Source organism: Opisthocomus hoazin, chromosome 3, assembly GCF_030867145.1.
Source record: "Opisthocomus hoazin isolate bOpiHoa1 chromosome 3, bOpiHoa1.hap1, whole genome shotgun sequence".
In the NCBI taxonomy this organism is placed as follows: domain Eukaryota; kingdom Metazoa; phylum Chordata; class Aves; order Opisthocomiformes; family Opisthocomidae; genus Opisthocomus; species Opisthocomus hoazin.
In genome coordinates, this window is record NC_134416.1 from 28,056,417 (window position 1) to 28,076,933 (window position 20,517).

The 20,517-nt window shown below is 44.9% G+C and overlaps 1 protein-coding gene and 1 non-coding gene across 2 annotated transcripts; both read left to right on the forward strand.

Moving 5' to 3' along the window:
* Window positions 1–7,772: 7,772 nt before the first annotated feature.
* On the forward strand, window positions 7,773–7,854 carry TRNAS-AGA (transfer RNA serine (anticodon AGA)). Its single transcript has one exon. It is a non-coding gene; the product is annotated as a tRNA-Ser (tRNA).
* Window positions 7,855–8,061: 207 nt separating this feature from the next.
* CFAP418 (cilia and flagella associated protein 418) lies at window positions 8,062–19,470 on the forward strand. The gene is made up of 6 exons (XM_075415825.1): window positions 8,062–8,195; window positions 9,917–10,016; window positions 12,470–12,540; window positions 13,093–13,158; window positions 13,965–14,060; window positions 15,989–19,470. The coding sequence occupies exons 1-6, from the start codon at window positions 8,062–8,064 to the stop codon at window positions 16,146–16,148; spliced, it is 627 nt and encodes a 208-aa protein (XP_075271940.1). The 3' UTR covers window positions 16,149–19,470.
* Window positions 19,471–20,517: the final 1,047 nt, after the last annotated feature.

The window sequence follows — 20,517 nt, forward strand, 5'->3', positions numbered from 1 at the left end:
TTCTTCTTGTTACTTGCATCATTTTTACTTAAATTCTGCATTCCGTTTTTGTAGGGAACAGTTTATTATTTTTCACAGAATGTGAAGAGGCTGTCAGCCTGAAAGAAGCCGTTGCAGTTCAGCCTATGGTGTCATTTAAAAGGGGAACATAAATTCTGTGATAGAGACACTGAAGAGCAAATGCTTTCTGGCATTAGTTTTTGCTTTCGGGCATCAGGGTTTTTAGAGTGCAAGGAAAAATTCCTTTTATCTTCTAACTACAGAGTTCGCTAGCAGCATCTTTTGGTTTTTAATGACCGATAATCTACTGTCTCAGTGGAGGTCATTAAAATAAATTTTAGACCGGCCAAACAACCCCTTGAAGTGCAGTTTACCTTCTGCCAGTTTATCCTACAAACCAGTAATATCACCCTGCAATGCCCTCTGCTGGGAGATGCGACTTGGAGCTGGAAGGAGAGTTAACAGGTCGTGTCCTCAAGCAAGGCACAGGTATTTGCAGTGAGATGGACTGAATTTTCAGCTTTTATGTGAAATCCTGACCCACTGAAATCAGTGGCGTTCTGGATTTTAATTTTCACTTTGCTTTTAATCATTCTCCCTTTTGAAAACTGCACTGTTATTAACTACACTGGAAAAAAACCTATTTATTTCATGTCCAAATGAAAACCTCATTGCTGACTTACAGACATGAAGATCTCCTTTTAGCATTTATTGAGCTCCTAGTGAGAGGTTTTATAAGGAAGTTTTCAGCTGCAAAAGACATTGTTCCTCTTGACATTCTTCTAAGTCATTTTAACTGTAAAAGCCCATAAGAAGTCACACATGCAAACAGCATTCATGTTACACAGGTGTGATTCTGCCTAACATGCACTGCCACCGAACAGGATTCTTGTACTAAGAAAAGAAAGCCAGGCAAATGCTACGCAGTGAAACAAAGGAGTATGTCTGGAACCTGATGTGTGGGGACACCAACCCTGCCAACTGCCACCTCCCACTGCCTCTGAGATGCAGCATCCTGGGGCCTGAGGAAAAAGAGTCTGAGTCAGCCCTGCCAAGGAGCAGGATACCAGCATGGAGTTCTCGCAAGCATCAATCTTCCCTCTCACATGTACTCAAGCCACGACCCCAGGGCTTATGGGCTAGTTATTCCCAGCTCACAACTCATCTGGAGAATCATCCCTGAAAAATATTTTCCAGCCTTGGCAAGGGTGATGTAACACTATCGCTGCTTTGGTTTCAGCTCCTGTGTCCCTCAGCTAGGATGGTCTTTGTTGTTTGTCTTTCACCACAGCTGTGCAATGGGCAGCAAGTAGGAAGGAATTTTCCACAATAGCTCCCGGTACTCTGTGCTGGACGCTTGCTCCTTACTACTCATGTTCCACAGCTTAGGTCCTTCCTGGCAGGCCAATTATTTTATATATACTACTAATTATTATTTCTATCTTTTGGATGGAAACATTTTTTCCTTGTGATGAGATGTTTCCTCTGCATTAACCTGCTTTATCACCGTGTGCCTCCCTCTGCCCTGCTTTACAGGGACAGACATCCTTGGTGCCAGAGAATGCAGGTGCAGTAAAGCTACACGGTGCCTGGCAACACCATTTTTATTTGAAGTTACACATAATTATCATTGATTTGAAAGTGTGACCTTCTTGATACACAGCCTTACAAGCAAAGTTTTTACCCAGAAACAACTTTACAATGTTTGTTATGCCCTCACAGAGATCAAAATGTCACGGTTATAAGCAGTTTTCAGGACTACGCCAGGTTCGTTAAAAGGCCCCCAGACACGTCATTTTTGCTTTGTATACTGTCCTGGAAAACTTCTGCTTCCCTTGGTAAGCACCACACTGTCATGCTCATTTGAAAATGGGCACATGTGGCTACAAGCATCCAAAAGTCTGTTTACCCCCAACAGCGACGGCTCAGACTGTCACATTGGACACTTACCTGCTCTTCTCAGGAATATCTCCCTTTGCAAGAGAACTGGGTGGCCCAGGGACCAGGTGGTGGGTGCTCACATACCCTAACCCTGAAATGATTAATTCGAGGGAAGGTTGGAAGTAACTGAAAGTTGTTCCAGTCCTGTTGCCAGTCTGGCCCCTCACAGGTGAGGCAGCTGTGCCAGAAAACCAAACTAAAAACCCACCCTTTGCGCTGGCACCTTTAATGGAAGGATCAGCAGTGAGGTCCAAGACTGAATTGGCCTCCAGCTTTCACTGTCCTCTGATCCAAGGCTGTCTCTCAACATCAGAAATGAATAATATTATATGAGGAATCTTGCACACACTGCTATTTTTGCTGCCAAGCGGTCTTTCAAGAAGTTGTCTCCCAATCTGATATCTTTACGCAGAATAATTTCATCCACAGAAATGCTTGCTAGTGGTTAAATTATGGCCAAGAATCTACACTGGGCCTGAATTTGCTCGTGATTCTACGATTCTATGTTGATGCATTTTACCACTACTGGAAAAAAAGTGTGGTGTCACTCAAAATGGTATTATACTGGACTGTGACCAGGAACAGGATTAGAGCAATACCCTGTGACTGGGAGCAAGACTTTGAACTGATTCTACATTTGCTGGAGGCAGCAGAACACCTTGGTGAGAGGCAGTCGCTGTGCTACCTCCATCCCACCTTCTGGGGCAAGAGATGGAAGGGAGAAAGGGCTGCAACATGCTGTCACCGCATCAAAAAGAAGAGTGCCGCTCTGCAACGATTTCTCTCCTGGCTGGCAGGAGGTAGCACGGAGGAAATGATGGCTTTGGAATTCCCTGGCTCTGCTGACCTGTAGCATCGCCCGAGCCCTGGAGAGTTCATCTTTCAGAGAAGACGGCAGAGGAAAGCTCTGCTCAACCTCAGCTAAGGGTCTCTGGTTCCCGGAGAAAACACAGGAGAAAAATTAACATACTGCCCTAGAAGGTTTTTTGTCGTCATCGCTGAGGTGGCAAAATCCAGTTTTACCAACACTGCTGGATAATCAGCTGGGTGGTTGCACTCAAAGAGTTGCAGTCAACAGCTCAATGTGCAAATTGAGACCAGTGACGAGTGGCGTTCCTCAGGGGTCAGTATTGGGACAGGTGCTGTTTAACATCTTTGTTGGCGACACAGACAGTGGGATTGAGTGCACCCTCAGCAAGTTTGCCGACGATACCAAGCTGTCAACACACTGGAGGGAAGGGATGCCATCCAGACTGACCTTGACAGGCTTGAGAAGCGGGCCTGTGTGAACCTTATCAAGTTCAACAAGGCCAAGTGCAAGGTCCTACATCTGGGTTGGGGCAATCCCAAGTACAAATACAGGCTGGGCGGAGAATGGACTGAGAGCAGCCCTGAGAAGGACTTGGGGGTGCCGGTTGACAAGCAGCTCAACATGGCCTGGCAATGTGAGCTTGCAGCCCAGAAGGCCAACCATATCCTGGGCTGCATCAAGAGAAGCATGGCCAGCAGGGCGAGGGAGGGGATTCTGCCCTACTGCTCCACTCTGGTAAGACCCCATTGGGAGTACTGTGTCCAGCTCTGGGGCTCCCAGCACAGGAAAGACATGGAGCTGTTGGAGCGGGTCCAGAGGAGGCCACAGAAATGATCCGAGGGCTGGAGAACCTCTCCTATGAGGAAAGGCTGAGACAGTTGGGGCTGCTCAGCCTCGAGAAGAGAAGGCTTTGGGGAGACCTTAGAGCAGTCTTCCAGTGCCTGAAGGGGCCTACAAGAAAGCTGGAGAGGGACTTTTTACAAGGGCATGGAGTGACAGGACAAGGGGGAATGGCTTTAAACTGAAAGAGGATAGATTTAGATTAGATATAAGAAAGAAATTCTGTGAGGGTGGTGAGGCACTGGACCAGGTTTCCCAGAGAAGCGGTGGCTGCCCCCTCCCTGGCAGTGTTCAAGGACACTTTGGATGGGGCTTTGAGCAACCTGGTCTAGTGGAAGGTGTCCCTGCCCACGACAGGGGGCGTTGGAACTAGTTGATTGATAAGGTCCCTTCCAACCCAAACCATTCTATGCTGAGAAAGCTTGCAGTGACTTGAAGATTAGAGCACATGACAGCTTCCACCCTGGACAGCCTTCCAGCTTTCTGTTCTCTCTTCCTAAGGATACACTGAGAAAGTATCAAAAAAAAAAAAAAGGCAGCGGCATCAGACAAAGTGGTTATTCTGTACTTTTCCAGCCCTCAGCAGTCAGTAACCTTCCTGTTTGCACCAATACAACCCCCAAGCCGTCAGTGAGAGGCATGATTCGCACAAGCAAATTCACTCATTTCCTAAGAGAGGGCAAAATTCAGTGCATGACCTCAACTCCTTTCTCCTAGCCACAAGTTAGCCCAGTATGTCAGATTCACCTCAGTGTGATTCCAGGGACTTGTCTGGAATCAATTTGACTCTTTGATTGAATCAGGCCTTTCAGAAGTTTTGAACAACAAGGATCTAAACAGCAGGCAGCAATCTGCACAAAAACAGTCTTTGCAGTTTAAGGAATTTTTAAAGGTCTGTGCCTTTATTCTTTCTTCTTTCTTTTTTTTTTTTTTTTTTTTGTTTCGAATGCTTTCCAACTGAGCAAATGCTGCAGCGGGTTCATGGGAGAAGGCCTTGAGGCACCCCTGACTTTGGCACTGTTATCTCATAGACACTCCATACATTTTTGGCACCTTGCAGCAGACACATTGACAGCCACAGGATTGATGGAAAAGGAAAGAAGCTGTTTTGCAGTCAAAAGAGAATGTACTTGGATCTCTAAGGCCATTTGAAAGAATGCCAGAATAATACTGGGTTTCGGCATTCTTAAGCTCCTTAAGATGATGCAGCAAGTGGTCTTTTCCACATGTGATGATGTATTTCAGGACAAGAGTTTCTTCAAGATTTTCCAAGCCTGTGGGCTCCTGAACCTTTTTCAAGTTACAGAGATGATAGCATACCAGGGAGAATTGTGATTAGTTTAAACTCTCCACAGCTGCGAGAGACGAATGTAAAAATTCCACCAAAAAATCTGCTTCTTCTGGATTGAATTTACCTACATGACACCGAGTCCTGACCAAGGGACCACTTAAAAGAGCTGGAGCCGCATCAACACTATTTAGTTTCTTCCATCACATCAACCTGGGGAAGGCTCACAACTGTTCTGCCCAACGCATCTCCCCCAGCAGCACTGCCATGATGCAGGCTGGGGTATTAACGAAGCCCTGAGATGCGTGGGTAGGAAAATGGAACGATGAAATAAAAGCTTAAGTACGAGGGAATTCAAACAGGGCTTGCAACTCATTACTTGGAATACCAAGAGAATTGTAAAACACCTTGTAACCGAGAGGCTTTGCTTGGAGCTGTTAAGGACTGCAGCCCCCACTTCATCACGGGCTGACAAATTTTGAACAGTCTTGGCAACGGGGGGGGCAAGCACTGAGCTTTCTGTCCCAGCTGACCTGAGGAGATGGCAATGCTTTGGTTTGCTTAACAGGACCTCTCTCTCTCTAAATTGCTTCCTTGGGTTTCTAATTTAATATAATCATAGAATCATAGAATGCTTTGGGTTGGAAGGGACCTTTAGAGGTCATCTAGTTGAATCCCCCTGCAGTGAGAAGGGACATCTGCAACTAGACGAGGTTGCTCAGAGCCCAATCCAACCTGGCCTTGGGTGTTTCCAGGGACGGGGCCTCCACTACTTCTCTGGGCAACCTGGTCCAGTGTTTCACCACCCTCATGGTAAAAAATTTCTTCCTTATATCTAGTCTAGATCTACCCTCCCTTAGTTTAAAGCCATTACTCCTTGTCGTGTTGCAACAAGCCCTGCTGAAAAGATTTTCCCCATCTTTCCTACAGGGCCCCTTTGGGCACTGGAAGGCTGCTCTAAGGTCTCCCCAGAGCCTTCTCTTCTCCAGGCAGAACAGCCCCAACTCTCTCCAGCCTTTCCTCATAGGAGAGGTGCACCAGCTCTCGGATCATTTCTGTGTCCCTCCTCTCGACCCGCTCCAACAGCTCCATGTCCTTCTTGTGTTGGGGGCTCCAGAGCTGGATGCAGAACTCCAGGTGGGGTCCCACCAGTGTGGAACAGAGGGGCAGAATCCCCTCCCTCGACCTGCTGGCCATGTTGCTTTGGATGCAGCCCAGGGTACAGTCAGCCTTCTGGGCTGCAAGCGCACATTGTCGGCTCATGTCCAGCTTTTCATCCATCAGTACCCCCAAGTCCTTCTTGGCAGGCCTGCTCTCAAGCCCTTCATCCTCCAGCCTGTATTGATAGTGGGGGTTGCCCCGACCCAGATGTAGGACCTTGCACTTGGCCTTGTTGAACCTGATGAGGTTCACACAGGCCCACTTCTCCAGCTTGTCCAGGTCCCTCTGGATGGCATCCTGTCCCTCAGCCGAGTTGACAGCAACACTCAGGTTGGTGTCATCTGCAAACTTGCTGAGGGTGCACTCGATCTTGCTGTCGAAGTCATTGATGAAAATGTTAAGCAGCACTGGTCCCAGTACAGACCCCTGAGGGACACCACTCATCACCGGCATCCATTTGGACATCGAGCTGTTGTCCACTACCCTCTGGCTGTGACCTTCCAACCAATTCTTGAGCCACCAAACAGTCCACCCATCAAATCCATATTTCTCCAATTTAGAGAGAAGGATGTCACAAGGGACTGTGTCGAGGGCTTTACAGAAGTCCAGATAGATCACATCCATAGCTCATCCCTTGTCCACTGATCTAGTCACGCCATAACAGAAAGCCACTAGGTTGTCAGACAGGACTTGCCCTTGGTGAAGCCATGCTGGCTGTCTCAAATCACCTCCCTGTCCTCCATCTGCCTTAGCATAGCTCCTAGGAGGATCTGTTCCATGATCTTCCCAGGCACAGAGGTGAGGCTGACAGGTCAGTAGTTCCCAGGGTCCTCCTTCCTACCGTTTTTAAAAATGGGCACAATGTTTCCCTTTGTCCAGTCACCAGGAACTTAGCCTGACTGCCATGATCTTTAGAATATGATGGAGAGTGGCTTGGCAACTCCATCAGTGAATTCCCTCAGGACTCTGGGACACGTCTCGTCAGGTCCCATAGACTTCTGTACATTCAGGTTCCTTAGGCAGTCCGGAACCTGGTCCTCCCTTACAGTGGGAGCGGCTTTGCCCCTCTGGTCTCCATCTTGCGTATCAGACAGGATTCACCTCCATCGTTTGTCTCCGCGCGTCGGCATTGACAGCGCCAGCGGTGCATCCACCTCGAGACATCTGACCTTCCCTTCAGCCTCTGAAGACAGAGCAGCACGCGTTGGAAGACCACTGACTGACACCCGCTACGTTTGCCTAGATTTATCAAGGCGGCAATAAGCAAGACCCTGTTTTATGGGGGGCTTTCCTCAAAAATGCTAAATAAAGTGCAAAAAAAACCCCAAAACCCATTTGCTTAAGTTGTCTGTTTGCCAAGGAGAGGGAGGCCCATAGTACGACGGCACAAAGCCCCATCCTTTCATCAAGCGTTTCAAACCCACGGAAAAAACCGGACTTCTGCGGGACGGTATCACAAAAACATCAAGCATAAACCCTGTTTCACGTCTTTCACTCCGCCCCGGGAGGAGACACGCGCTAAACGCCAAACCGCCTTCCCCACAGCTGTATCAGGTAACGTTTCCCCGGAACGCTGCTGGCGGTGGCCCGGCCGTGCCCCCGCGGCCCGTTCTGAGGTGGCGGGCCCAGGCAGAGCGGCCCGGCCCGGCCCGGCGCGGCCCGGTTCGGCGCGGCGCGGCGGCAGCCCGGGTGGTTAGGAGTAGTGTGGCTGGTCACAACTGAACAGCATGTGTAGTCGTGGCCGAGTGGTTAAGGCGATGGACTAGAAATCCATTGGGGTCTCCCCGCGCAGGTTCGAATCCTGCCGACTACGGCAGCATGTAGCGCGTTTCTGCTTTCTATTTTTTTTCCGTTCGCTCCCGTCTCCCCGGGGTGGCGGGGCGGCTGGCGGGGCAGGCCGGGGCGCGGCCGCGGGCGAGCTCCCCACACGAACCCCCCACACCCCGCCGGGAGCGGAGGCTCCGCCCCTGCCGGCGCCGGGCGGAGCGGGGCCGCCGTGGCAACCGCCGGCGGCGGCAAGATGGCGGACGACTTGGACCGGTTACTGGATGAAGTGGAGAGGCGGCTCTGCCGGCTGCCGGGGCGGGGGGCGGTGGGCGGCCACCGGCACGACGACGAGGAGGAGGAGGGGGCGGCGGCGGCCGAGGCGGGCAGGTTAGCGGTCCTGCGTGGGTCGCGGCGCCCGCACGCAGCTCCCGGGCGGCCGCGGGGGTGGTGCGCGGCCCGCCCTGGGGGGCGGGGGGGGGGGGGTCGGCGTCCGGCGGGACCCCTCAGGAGCCGCAAATACCGCGGATCGGGGCCGAAACGGTGGCCGGCCGTCAGTGACTGTCACCTGTCGTGCTTGTCTTTGAACACCCAAGCGGCGTGCCAGCGAGCGGAGTCACTTCAGAGTCTTTGTCCCTTGGGAGTGTCCCGACCTCGGGTTAAATATGGCGCTAAAGGCTGCGCTGATTTGCCTGTGGGGTAGGATCAGGGGTTACTTCGCTCTGTAACGGACCTCGTGATACGTAAATTATCTATGAATCCTGCGATTTATAGCAGGAAGAACTTCATCAGTAGTATTATCAGGCATTTTGTTCTGTCGATACTGAAGTCATTTATGTATTCCGTTCATACTTTTTCTATTAACCTTATCTTCTACAGTAAGTGCTTAACTTACGCTCTGCACTTCCATGTATCCACCTCAAATTGCACAATTTTCAGAATGACGGTCTGAATACTGACAGTTTCGGTCGTGACAGGGTCGTTGCTGACAGCACTGCCACGCCATCTGCCACGCTGCTGCCAGCCCGGCCCTCCCAGGCGACTTTGCCTGCCCTCAGGTTGCCATCTGGACCCTCAGGTTTCCATCCCGGCCCTCACTGGTGTCTTTGCTTGCCCTCAGGTTGCCATCCCAACCCTCAGGTTGCCATCCCGACCCTCAGGTTGCCATCCTGACCCTCACTGGTGTCTTTGCTTGCCCTCAGGTTGCCATCCTGACCTTCAGGTTTCCATCCTTACCCTCACTGGTGTCTTTGCTTGCCCTCAGGTTTCCATGCCAGCCCTCACTGGTGTCTCAGACCCCAGTTGGAAGCTCTGTGGACCAGAGGGCTTGGCCAGGTGTCTCACAGGTGGGCTGCTGAGCACTAACCCAACAGGCATCTCGGAGTCCCAGGCAAGCATCTGGCAGAGCCAAATGACTCTGTAGTACAGGACCAACAGTCCCACTACTTTTTGCCATATTCCTGGACTTCTCTGTCGTTTGCTTGATGGTTAGATGAGCACCTAAAATTAGTCAATCTGCTTACAGTATTTTGAAAAATCACACAGTTTTCTTCTTCCTCAGGAGTAGAATTGTTCTTGACTGGCTGATGCAGCAGTACTAGAGGCCTCCCTTTCCCTTGACAAAGAGCTAGCAAACAGCAGGCTTGAGTGACAAGACTCCTCACTGGAGTGAAAGAGAAGTGCAGGTGATCTCTCTAAATGCATATGGTTTGGCAGGAGTTCCTTCAGAACCCCTGCAGTTTTATAGCATGAGGAGACAACTGCCTTTGACCTTTTTATATTCCTCCTGCTGAAGATTAATGTGAAAAATCAGGGCTGTCCGATTTGTTGTGCAGTAAGTGCAGGGTGGGTTATATTATCCATTTTATTCAGGTTCGAAGCGGTTGGAAATAAAAGAAGGGAGCAAAAATAAGACCTATGATGGGACAGTTCAACAGGGACTGAGAGGCATCATCCTGCTGTTGACATCTGTCCAGTCATGATTTGGATGGCCTACCTTAGATACTACAGATACATTAGAGGAAAAAGGCTGTAACTAATTTTATGTCTGAACTTATTTAGAACTGCTCTAGTCATGCTACAAAATGAAGGCTGATCTGTTTGTTTTTCAGATCAGCTAAACTGTTCATGAGCGCTGGCAGCAGTGAAGAAGATATAGACGACATTATTGATGAAATCTGTAATGAGAGCAGCTTTGCCAAAACACCTCTGGTGAGTAGGAGTGCAGAGAAATGCAGAGTGGGTGAGCTTCAAAGATGGAAAGAAAAACACCATAAACTAGAACTGTTTTAAAGCAAAAACTGGATGAAAACAAGCTGTAGGATAAACTTGGAAAGTAAAGCAGAAAGGAAAATGCAACAATCCTATAGTGAGGAACAGGAGAGATATAAAAAGATGGTGTTACCTAGTTAGTAACAGGCAATTAGAGGAAATGCTAGTTCAAGGTAGAGCATAGTGTCACATACCACAGAATCATGGAGTGGTTGAGGCTGGCAGGACCTCGGGAGGTCCTCTGGTCCAACCCCCTGCTCAAGCAGGGCTACCTAGAGCTGGTTGCCCAGGACCATGACCAGATGGCTTCTGAATATCTCCAAGGATGGAGACTCTACAGCCTCTCTAAGTAAGCTGTTCCAGTGTTTGACCACCCTCACAAGAGTTAAAGAATTTTTTTTCATGTGTTTAACTGGAATTTGTTGTATTTCAATTTCTGCCCATTGCCTCTGTATTTCAGTTTGTGCCCATTGCCTCTTCTCCTGTCAGTGGGCCCCACTGAGAAGAGTCTGGCTACATCTTCCTTATTTTTCCCCATCATGCATTTATGTACATTGATAAGATTGTCCTGACCCTTGTCTTCTCCAGGCTAAATGATGCCAGCTCTCTTAGCTTCTACCTGTATGTCAGAAGGTCTAAGTCCTTAATCACCATTATGTCCATCTCTCTTTTGCACTGGGCACTGCACTGCAGACACGTCTATAAGCCCATATCTATAGTACTATGTCCAGTTTTGGGCTCCCCGGTACAAGAGAGAGATGGAGCTACTGGAAAGACTCCGGCAAAGGGCCATGGAGATGATGAAGAGTCTGGAGTATCTTCCATATGAGGAAGGGCTGAGAAAGCTGGGACTGTTCAGCCTGGAGAAGAGAAGGCTCCAGGGGGAACTTATCAACATGTGTAAATACCTGATGGGGGGAGTAGAGAAGGGGCCCGACTCTTCTCTGTCGTGCTCAGTGACAGGACAAGAGGCCGTGGGCACAAACTGAAACACGTGAAATTCCATCTGTACACAAGAAAACACTTTTTTTACTGCGAAAGTGCTCAGACACTGGGGCAGGCTGTCCAGAGAGGTTGTGGAGTCTCCGTCTGTGGAGATTTTCAAAACCCAGCTGGACGCAGTCCTGGGCAAGTTGCTGAAGCTGACCCTGCTTTCAGCAGGGGCGTTAGCCTAGATGGTCTCAAGAGGTCCCTTCCAACCGAAATGATTCTGTGATTCTGTCTCACCAGTGCTGCGTAGAGAGGAAAGATTGCCTCCCTCAGCCTGCTGGCAATGTCCCTCCTAATGTAGCCCAGGATGCTGTTGGCCGCCTGTGCTGTAAGGGCACACTGCTGGCTCATGATCGACTTATCATCAACCAAATTTCCCACGGCCTTTTCTGCAAAGCTGCTTTCCAGCTGGTCAGCCCTCAGTGTGTTCTGGTGCGTGAGGGTTATTCCTCCCCAGGAGGAGGAGTTTGCATTTCTCCTTAGCAGAATCTCAGCCCATTTCTGCAGTCTGTTGAGGTCCCTCTGAAGGGCAGCGCAGTCATCTGGCACACCAACTACTGCTCCCTGTTTTCTACCATCTGCAAATGACTCGTTTGACAGCAGGAGGTGGAGATGAAGCTGCAAATTTGCATTGTCAAGACAGTCAGTGTGACAGAAGACATTAAAATATATATTCATTTAGATATCATCAGTAGAAGATTGTGTTATTTATACTTCATAACGCCCTGTGCAGATTCTCTTCTTTTGATGAATGATGTTGGTTTTGCTTTGTTTGTCTTTGATCTCTGACAGAGTGGCTAAATCTGAACCAACAAAACCCACTTGTATACCACAATACCTGTGTCTGAGTGAGAGAGAATTATGTCAGTGAATTTGTATAATTTTGTCATTTTATATCCCTAGGACTTCCTATTTAGGATCTAGAATTCTAGTATTCTAGAATTCAGATAACCTGGTTTATCTGCCGCAAATAAGAAACTTTTCAAAGACACTTTACCTTTTTGAATAATAGAAGTCCTTGATGTGTTTTCAGTAAAACAAAAGCTCAAAAACACTGAGGGACAAGGTTCCTAAGTTAAAACTGGTTTTATAAGCATAATTATTAAAAAGAGGGCATGAAATACGAAGTCTTGATTGTAAAGTCAAAGTGATAATGTGGTGTTGGATTCCTTCAGGCAGAGCTGGGAATTCGGTATGGGAGGAGAAGCCTCGTTCCTCATTTATCTGTTACTTCAGCAGCTTTTGTCTCAAAGAGCCTCACAGAAACCTGAGCAAGAAAATTCCCAAGGTCTTAGTCTCTTCTTTTGTGACTGAGATTTTCTGGCTCCTGCTAATTAAGTAAAACAGAATATCACTATTTTGCTGTAATGCTACCTTTTATTCTTTGATGGCTTTTTAAATAGAAATTGAAGTCTAACTCTGCAAGTCACACACCTGAAAGCAATAGTGTTGTTGGACAGGCTTATACGAAAAGGTAAGTGAAAAATGTTTTGGCTAGTTGCATGTAGTTGATTACAGGTTGTTGTCAGTTGAATAATATTGCTACTGTTTAATCTGTGTTGACATTAAGGAAGAAATAGAGTATTCAGAGAAGCATTCTTTTTAAAGAAGAACAAAGATAAAGAGATCATTTTAAAGAATGACTAATGTGTTTTGATGTGATCAAAAATATTTATTATAAATTTAATAATTATTTAAGTTATTGAACAACGCTTCCTTTGCCTTATGGACATATACATTTATCAAATATTGCAATAAATAGCCGATATATATTTGATGTAGAGAATGGTTGTGGTACAGTTTTTCTGTGAACACCTTGGTACTGGAAATTTTAAAATTCTATAGTTTGTAAGCATTTGGATGCTTTGCCTATATTTAATAAATTATTTTATATTTTATAAAATTATGATTTTATGTTTTATGAATTATTTTAGAAATATCATGCTGTTAAACTAGGACAAGCATTGTACTACTTTCTCCAAAGTGTTTTGCCATAATTTAATATTTTTTGATGAAATTGATATAGATGCTGTCCAGTGTACCTGGGTGGAAGTTCTTCAGCATATGGAATAGGAACAAATATTTCAAAAAGGTAGGAAATGAGAAAAAAAGTTCTACTTGCTTTATCGTTATTTTTATTCACAGCTGTATTTCCAGAGTTCTGCGTTTGATCTCGCCAGGACAGCCCTATATTCATCTAAACACGTGGTTGCCTGTAACTGCAGTGGAACTCAGCTGGTCCCTTCCAGTATTCTGTTGTTGACCACTAGATCTGTTGTTCGTTTGAGGAGTCAAAAGCTGTGTGCAAATGAGACACGAGACTCCAAAAATCAAAAGCAGGTGGTTAAGGAAGTTGCTACTGTAGAGTACTGTTATTTTTCCGTGCCTCTCTTCAGCTTTCTATGTGATGCCGAGTATGTCACTTCAATCAGTGGGCTGGTTTAAATCATCCCGGAGTCTGAACGAAAGTAGCCGGAGTGCTTTGCAGCTGCAGATGAACTTAGTAGGAGAGGTATTTTAAAGATTTATCCCCAACATCCTATAGAAGATGATTACATTTCCATATGGGATTTTTTGTAGTAAGTAATTATGCACTTCATGCATATTTGGATGCTGGTCAGGTGCCATACCAAGTGAAGAGGACTAAGGAGAATATATCAAGATAATACCTGTTTATTTTATGTGTTCAGTGAGGTTAGGAACCTGTAGAAATAATACATGATCATATAGTTAAAACACATACCATTATGAATGGGACAGAGATGTAAAATAATAATATTCCAGAGTAACCTTGCTTCTGGTATTTCTGAGTGAGCGCTGTACTTTAAGACTATTACAAACTGTGTAGTTTCTCTGATTTTATTAAGCTCTTGGAGCTTTCTGTTCTTTTTTGACCAGAACATGTGATCAACTACGTTGTACTGCTTGCGACTTCCGTGTGTCACTTTTCAACGACTACATCTGGGATCAGTCCTGTGATTATCTTTTTTTCAGGTATGTCTGAGACGGGTTTGGTATTAACATTGTGTTACTGTGCTTTGGGGCTTGATAGGAGCAGGAAAGATGATAAGTCCTGAGCGCTCCTCTGTTACCTAAAAAGGAGCATGTATGCAACCTGTTCGGGGATCAGGTGGGAAAGTCTACGAGGAAAGGGATGCAACATCTCCCATAACCTGTTTTCATGCCTTTCCATTTCTTCCCCCATCACTCTCTCTCTCTGCTTTTATAAAGGATTCAAGTTTCATGAAAGAAAAAGCAACTTTAGTGCTGAAATAAGCAGATAATCTATGTGATGGGTTGGCCTCTGGCATGCTGCTGCAGGTTGCAGCGTGTACTTCTCACTACACCTTCAGTCATACAGACTGTGATTGTTTCAAGTCTTTTTTTTTTCCAGTATCAAGTATTAAGCTGTCACGTTCAGTGAAAATCCAATAGTTTGATTTCTGAACTGACTTCTTTTTGAAGCAAGGTTTGATTAAATGGAGGGATGAGATATTTGTTTTCTTATTACATTGTGATGTCTTTGACTTTAATAATTTCTAATTTTTTTAAAGACTTAACATTGAGTTCTTATTTCCAGTTTCTCTAAAATGGTATCTAATGCCAAGACTTAGTGGATGGTAGTGTAGTAGGCATGCTGCTAATACAGACAATAAATATGGATTTGTCTTATTTTAGTAAAGTGTCTGTATGTGCCCGTTGACTGATGGAGGTAGTGGATGTGGTCACAGTATGTGCTTGGCCACCAGGGGGTGAGACAGCTGGAGTAGAACAGAAATGGAGAAATCATCTCCTTTTCCATTATTTTTCTTGTATTACACGTTAGGATTTTCCTGTATTTTCCTTCCAGTTTTGAAATTTGTATTGCGCTCTGAACGCAAATCTCATTTCCCCAATATTTAAGGCAGCATTAAAAATACAGTGCTGCACTAGTCTCTGAGATGAGTTTGGTTAGCTAGAAAGGTTAATAAAAATATGATTCTTTGATTTACTAAAAGTCTAAATTATTCTGCTTCTGAGATCTTGAAATTAATAAAATTAAAAAAAAATACATGAAAGACATTAGTATCAGATGCTTGTAACATTGGTTAAAATCTGTAATCTTTAGCAAGATATTTAGCTATGTATTTTGGCTAACCTGAATTTTAAAAAGCAAACTTGAAGATTAAACATTTGCCTTCCATGAACAGATGTGTGACCTCTTTTTCTAAAAATTCTCCATTTGATATTTCTTTCGGATTTTCTTGATTTAGCTGGGCTTGTTAATGTTTTTGAGCAATTCAGTGGCCAGTAATTGGTGGTTAGGAGGAGGTGATGAGAGCAGGGCTAGTTAAAATGCTAAATTTTCACTCATTTTTTGAAACAACTTGTTTTTGTAATAGCCATGCTGATTTTTCATTTGTTGGTGTTGATGCTCTCACAGGAATTATTTGTGGTTTGATGTACATTCTTCTCTTTTATTGCCATTTCATTTCACTCACCTTAACAACCATCTTGAGTAACAGTTCCTGATGAAAAGTTTAACTCTGTCATTGTACCCATTCTTTACAGGGATTTTTACATTAAGTTTGATAAGATAAATACAGTTATGGATAATTTCTTAAGACAAAAATTAACTGTAACAGGTTTTCTTCCCAACTCTTTCTCTGGAGGCTGACCCAGGGCCTCTGAACCTGACAGAGAACATTGCTTACAAAACTGTCAATGTCCAGTTGATCTGAGAATACAGCAACTACGCACCAAGACTGCTCTCAGGAAAGGGTTGTGTTCAAAACAGAATTTAAACATATCCCTAAATTCATTCGTGACAGTGGTACACAGAAATGTTCTTAAGAGCTTTTATGAATTGAAATGGCCTCATGAATCTTTTTTTTCTTTAAAAAAAAATGCATGATCCTAAACTGAATTCACTTGATTGGCAGGAATAACATGCCTGAGCTCAGTAAGCTAAGAGCAAAGATGATAAAGAAGAAAGGAGCACGAGCATATGCTTGTCAGTGCAGCTGGAGATCCATTGGTGAATTAACTGACCTCCAAACAGACCAGCAGCTTCGGTGGGTTTGTGGTAAACATGCAGAATGAAGTCCTTTTGTGTGTGGTACCTACTTGTGTGGAAACAATAGGTCATAAACCCAGTTTGTTTCCCACACAGTTGTCTGAGAATAGATGAAAACCTGAATACTTATATCTAGAAATAGATTATAACACCCAGACTTCAACCGGAAAACTTTTTTTTTATTTAACTGTCTTGTAAGCAATATGGGGAGTTGAATTGTTAGAAGAAACAACCAATTTGGAGACTTTCTGGAAGCTAAGTGAGATTAAAGCTCATACTCAGTAGTGTTAAAGAAAGGAAGAGGAAATGGACAGATTCAGGCGTGGGGCAAAGCACCATGAGACTGTTCCTCATGTCTAGCAGAGAGCCTTATTTCCCATGTCTGCAAAATCTTGGACTCAAAATGGTGGGTTGGGATTCAGCCATGACACACAAGTGTATGAATTTCTGCATGGAAATTAATACTGCTGTTCTGCTTTGCTCATAGCTGTTAATGAGCAAGTGGTTGTAGATGTCTTAAAAAAGTACTGCGAGATCAGCTCTCACCTCGAAGGTTTCAGCACACCCCAAAACTTTACTTTCTTTTACCAACCAGTAGCCAAAAACTGCAGGTGCTGGAAATTTCCTTCCAGTTCCTACTGCTTTCTTCAAAGCACTTTCTGCTGACTAAAGACTTTTACCACAGTGAATTTCTTGGACTTCCCTACAGCCTTCACTGCAAGAGATGAACAACTTACTGTGCAATTATTAAATATTGTGCAATTATAAAGAGCTTCTAAAGAGTGTATAACTTTATCAATATTTTCAAGGGAAAAAAGGCTGAGGCTTTTAAGAGTGAGAAAATATATATCCCCACTGACGTTCAAATTTGGATTTTTTTCAATTTCACTTAGCTTTCACTTCAGCTTCACTTCAAAGTGCTACATATTCAGAAAGTGTAACTGCTGTTTCAACACACTCGCTTTCCCCAGTAACATCGTAAAACTTCTTCCAGTATCATGTTACTTCGTGAATTGTCGTGATTACGGTTAATGTCACTATAGTTTATGAGCTCTTTCTTTTCATTACGTGTAAATAACACAGGAGATGGATTTGGGGTTTGGGCAGGCAGAGAGGAAGGAAAGGATTACCAGTTCTGGCAATTGCTACACTGAAAAGTGTCTCAGAATGGGAAGTCTGTCAGTATTTTTGCTGTGCAGTATGTGATACTGTACAGATAAATTCAAAATTACTTAATTTGTGCAGTTCTATACAGAGCAATTTCTTTTTTTGTGATGTTTTGCTCATGGCCCTACTCTGTGCATTGTCAGTCTGTTCTTTTTCTGAGTTTCAACTGCTAAAGTCTAAAACCGCAGGTTCAGGAGACAGAGAGACCCAGATACCAGCTGATGAGTGCTCTGTCAGCTGCTGGAAGAGGTCTGCTTGCCTTTCTGTCCTTTGTGAAGAGAGAGCCCCCGGTGCAGACTGTAAGCAGTAAGTGTTTCTGGGTGTTCTTCATCTCGACCTGAGCGATTTCCATTCCCAGAGAACACCAGTGCTAATGTTAAGAGAAGAACCCAGCAGTAATACCTAATTTATTAACAAGTTCTAGAGAAGAATAAACCTACTTTCCATTCTTCTTCTGGAAGAAGAATGTATTTCAAAAAGTGCTGAGGTGCCTTGGCTTGCCTGTTCCAAGGCCATTTGAAACTGGTGACCAAGCAGCCCCACAGGAAGCTCTTTTGGCCTGGATTTGCACTGGAGCTTGTGTCACAACGTAGGGAACAAGTTAGGCTTGCAACTTGTGAGCAGGAAACAGGGAAAATCCTAGCACCCATCTCAGTTCATTAGACCAAGTCTTAAGTGACTTGGAAAAGGAGCATGTCTCCTGTACCCTGTTTTAAACAAACCAACAGGAATAGTCACCCCCTCTGGAACAGTTTGTGTTACCAAGTGTGTGGAGCAAATCGTGTGGAAACCAAAGTTCAAGACATCCGTTCTAGTGATTTTTATGGCAAGAAGACAGCCTGCAGCACTTGATAAGTGGAGGCTAGGAAGGAATTGAGACAAAGGACTAAGAGTGTAGGAGAAGTAAAAAGGATTAACACCAATATCTGTTGACAGCAGCAGTCAGCATTTCTCCTAGGTCACCTCATCCCTCTACTCTGTTAGCCTGGAGAGTGGTAGGAGGAGAGCTCCCTTTCTGGACAGAGGTTGTTGTCAGGCGATTGCATCACTAACGCAATTAAGACTGCACTCCAAGCACTGAAAATGTTCAGAGGTAATCTTTATTGGTAAATTTACGTGGAAACCTGAGCATTCCCCTGAAATAATCATTTTTATTCAAGTGTAGTTACTTGTTTCTGGCCTTGGTCAGAATGGTGGAATATGGCAGCTCTTCATCCAAGTGACATTTTAAACAGGTGCAGAAACAGTGCTTATTGTATTGGTTTTCATTACAGAATTTAGCATATTTCTAGATCTGAAAATAGTTACTATGTCATTAAATATAATTTCGTTGGAAGAGGAGTGATATTAAGTATTTGATTTCCCTTCCTTTGCTTTCTTCAGTTACATGTTACAAACCACTCCAAAGTCCGCAAGTGAAAAGAACGTAAAGACAGGTAAAATTGGAACTGGAGTGTTCATTTGATGAAGGAATTGTAAGATTGCGCAAGGTTTTCAGGATGTAGCCCAGACCCCAAGTGATATTTCCGTGTCAGTTGTCAGAGATAGCAGGGATTATGTAAAGAATTTTGTTGAAGAATGCCATTCAGCTGCTGTCAAACAGAAGCACCAGAGAACGATTTTGCAAAGTATAAATGTAACCATTGTTTTCCTCCATTTTTTTGCTTTGGAAGCAATAATAATACCATTTCTGTTTGTGAAAGGGGCAAGGTGAAAACTTGAGCCTTTCATTTTGCTTGGGTGATACGCTTGGAAATTTTCTAGCCTGCAGCATTCATCAGTAGCAGATCCCTCAACGAAACAAAAGCAATGAAGGATGACAAAATGAGAATCTGCACGAAAGCATTCACTTGGACATGCAGTCAGTGGTTTAATGTCATGCCAGCTTTTCTAAATCTGTGTTCCTGCAGTACTTCTGAATACGAATCCAATTCAGAAGCACATGGTATATTTTGAGAGCTTTTCTTCATCAAATTTTAATGTGCTGTTCTAACTACATCTCACTTGTTTTACCTACAAACTGTGAAGGACGTCCAACCCAGATGCTGAATATAGCTCAGAAGATACTAAGATATTAAGGATCTTGCCCTGCCATAAAATCTAACTTACAGAAGTGCAGTAGCATTACCTATTGCAAGCTCTGCCCTGTATAAAATTCAATAAAGATCTATTTTTTCTGAACACCCATTTCAGTTTTGTACTTAAAGTATTCTGCAAATGCCAGGCACTGGAAGCTGTCACTTGTTGAAAGACTGCTCACTTCTCTGGTTTCCTGACATGTGAGTCTTTGGGTCATGTAACCAGCACATGTGGCCATCACACAGCAGGGGACGGACTGTGCAGGGAGCTGCATAGGCAAATTTTTCTTCCTGCCAGACTCTTTTTGCACAAGACCTGACCAGTTTGGTCTGTGTGTGACACCCGATAGCTGCAGACAGGTCAGCCTTGGGGGGACAGAGTAGAGGAGTGTCAGGTGCTGTGCGTTTGTGAGGGCCACGTGTGATGCCTGGGACGCGGCATGTGTGCTTCGAGGAAAGTATTTTTCAAATTTAGGTGCTTCAATAAAACAAAAAGTTGGAACGAATCTGAATTGTGTGTATGTAAATTCTATTGTGTTATTCCTAGCCGAGAGAAGCCGTGTGAAAATGATGTAGGACCATGTTTTCTCTGTCAGTAAGGTTATGAAATGCCCTTAATGCAAAAGCATGGTCCAGCTCGTAAGAAACAAGAAGTACTGTTGTGCGTGTTTTTTCACATCAGTGGGGATGTGGCAGATACCTGCAAAGCAAATGAGCTTTAACATGCTTTACCAGATAACATGAGGAGAGCGCATTAAATTGTCGAGAGCTCATAAGGGTGGATGCATTTACCGCATTTCATGGAAGTTTACTAGAATAAAAGGTGGAGCCAGCTGCTGTGGGAGGCGGCGTGTAGCTAGATGTCTGGCAGAGTGGGGTGCTGGTACCTCTGTGTGTCAGTCAAGGCGGGTTATCACTAGCGTCACTCTTGTCACTTAGAAGTGGGAGATCAGTCAAGGAACCGCAGCATTGGCTGTCCCCCTGGATCCTTCTGCAGAATACCATTCTTAGTACCAAGAAGAAGTTGCTCTACAACAAATCTCGTTCCTCCAGCGTGAAGGGATGCTGCGTGGCATACCTTAGAGTCACAGACATAAACATCTCCTGTACTCCCTTCTGGATCTGGACTCACGGTGCTGGTGCTATTCGG

What these genes read in the sequence shown, in the direction of transcription:
- CFAP418 (XM_075415825.1), top strand. Translation starts at nt 8,062, where the DNA reads ATGGCGGACGACTTGGACCGGTTACTGGATGAAGTGGAGAGGCGGCTC. An exon ending in GCGGCGGCCGAGGCGGGCAG is followed by an intron (nt 8,196 to 9,916) that starts GTTAGCGGTCCT and finishes TTTGTTTTTCAG; the next exon opens with ATCAGCTAAACTGTTCATGA. An exon ending in GGACAGGCTTATACGAAAAG is followed by an intron (nt 12,541 to 13,092) that starts GTAAGTGAAAAA and finishes AAATTGATATAG; the next exon opens with ATGCTGTCCAGTGTACCTGG.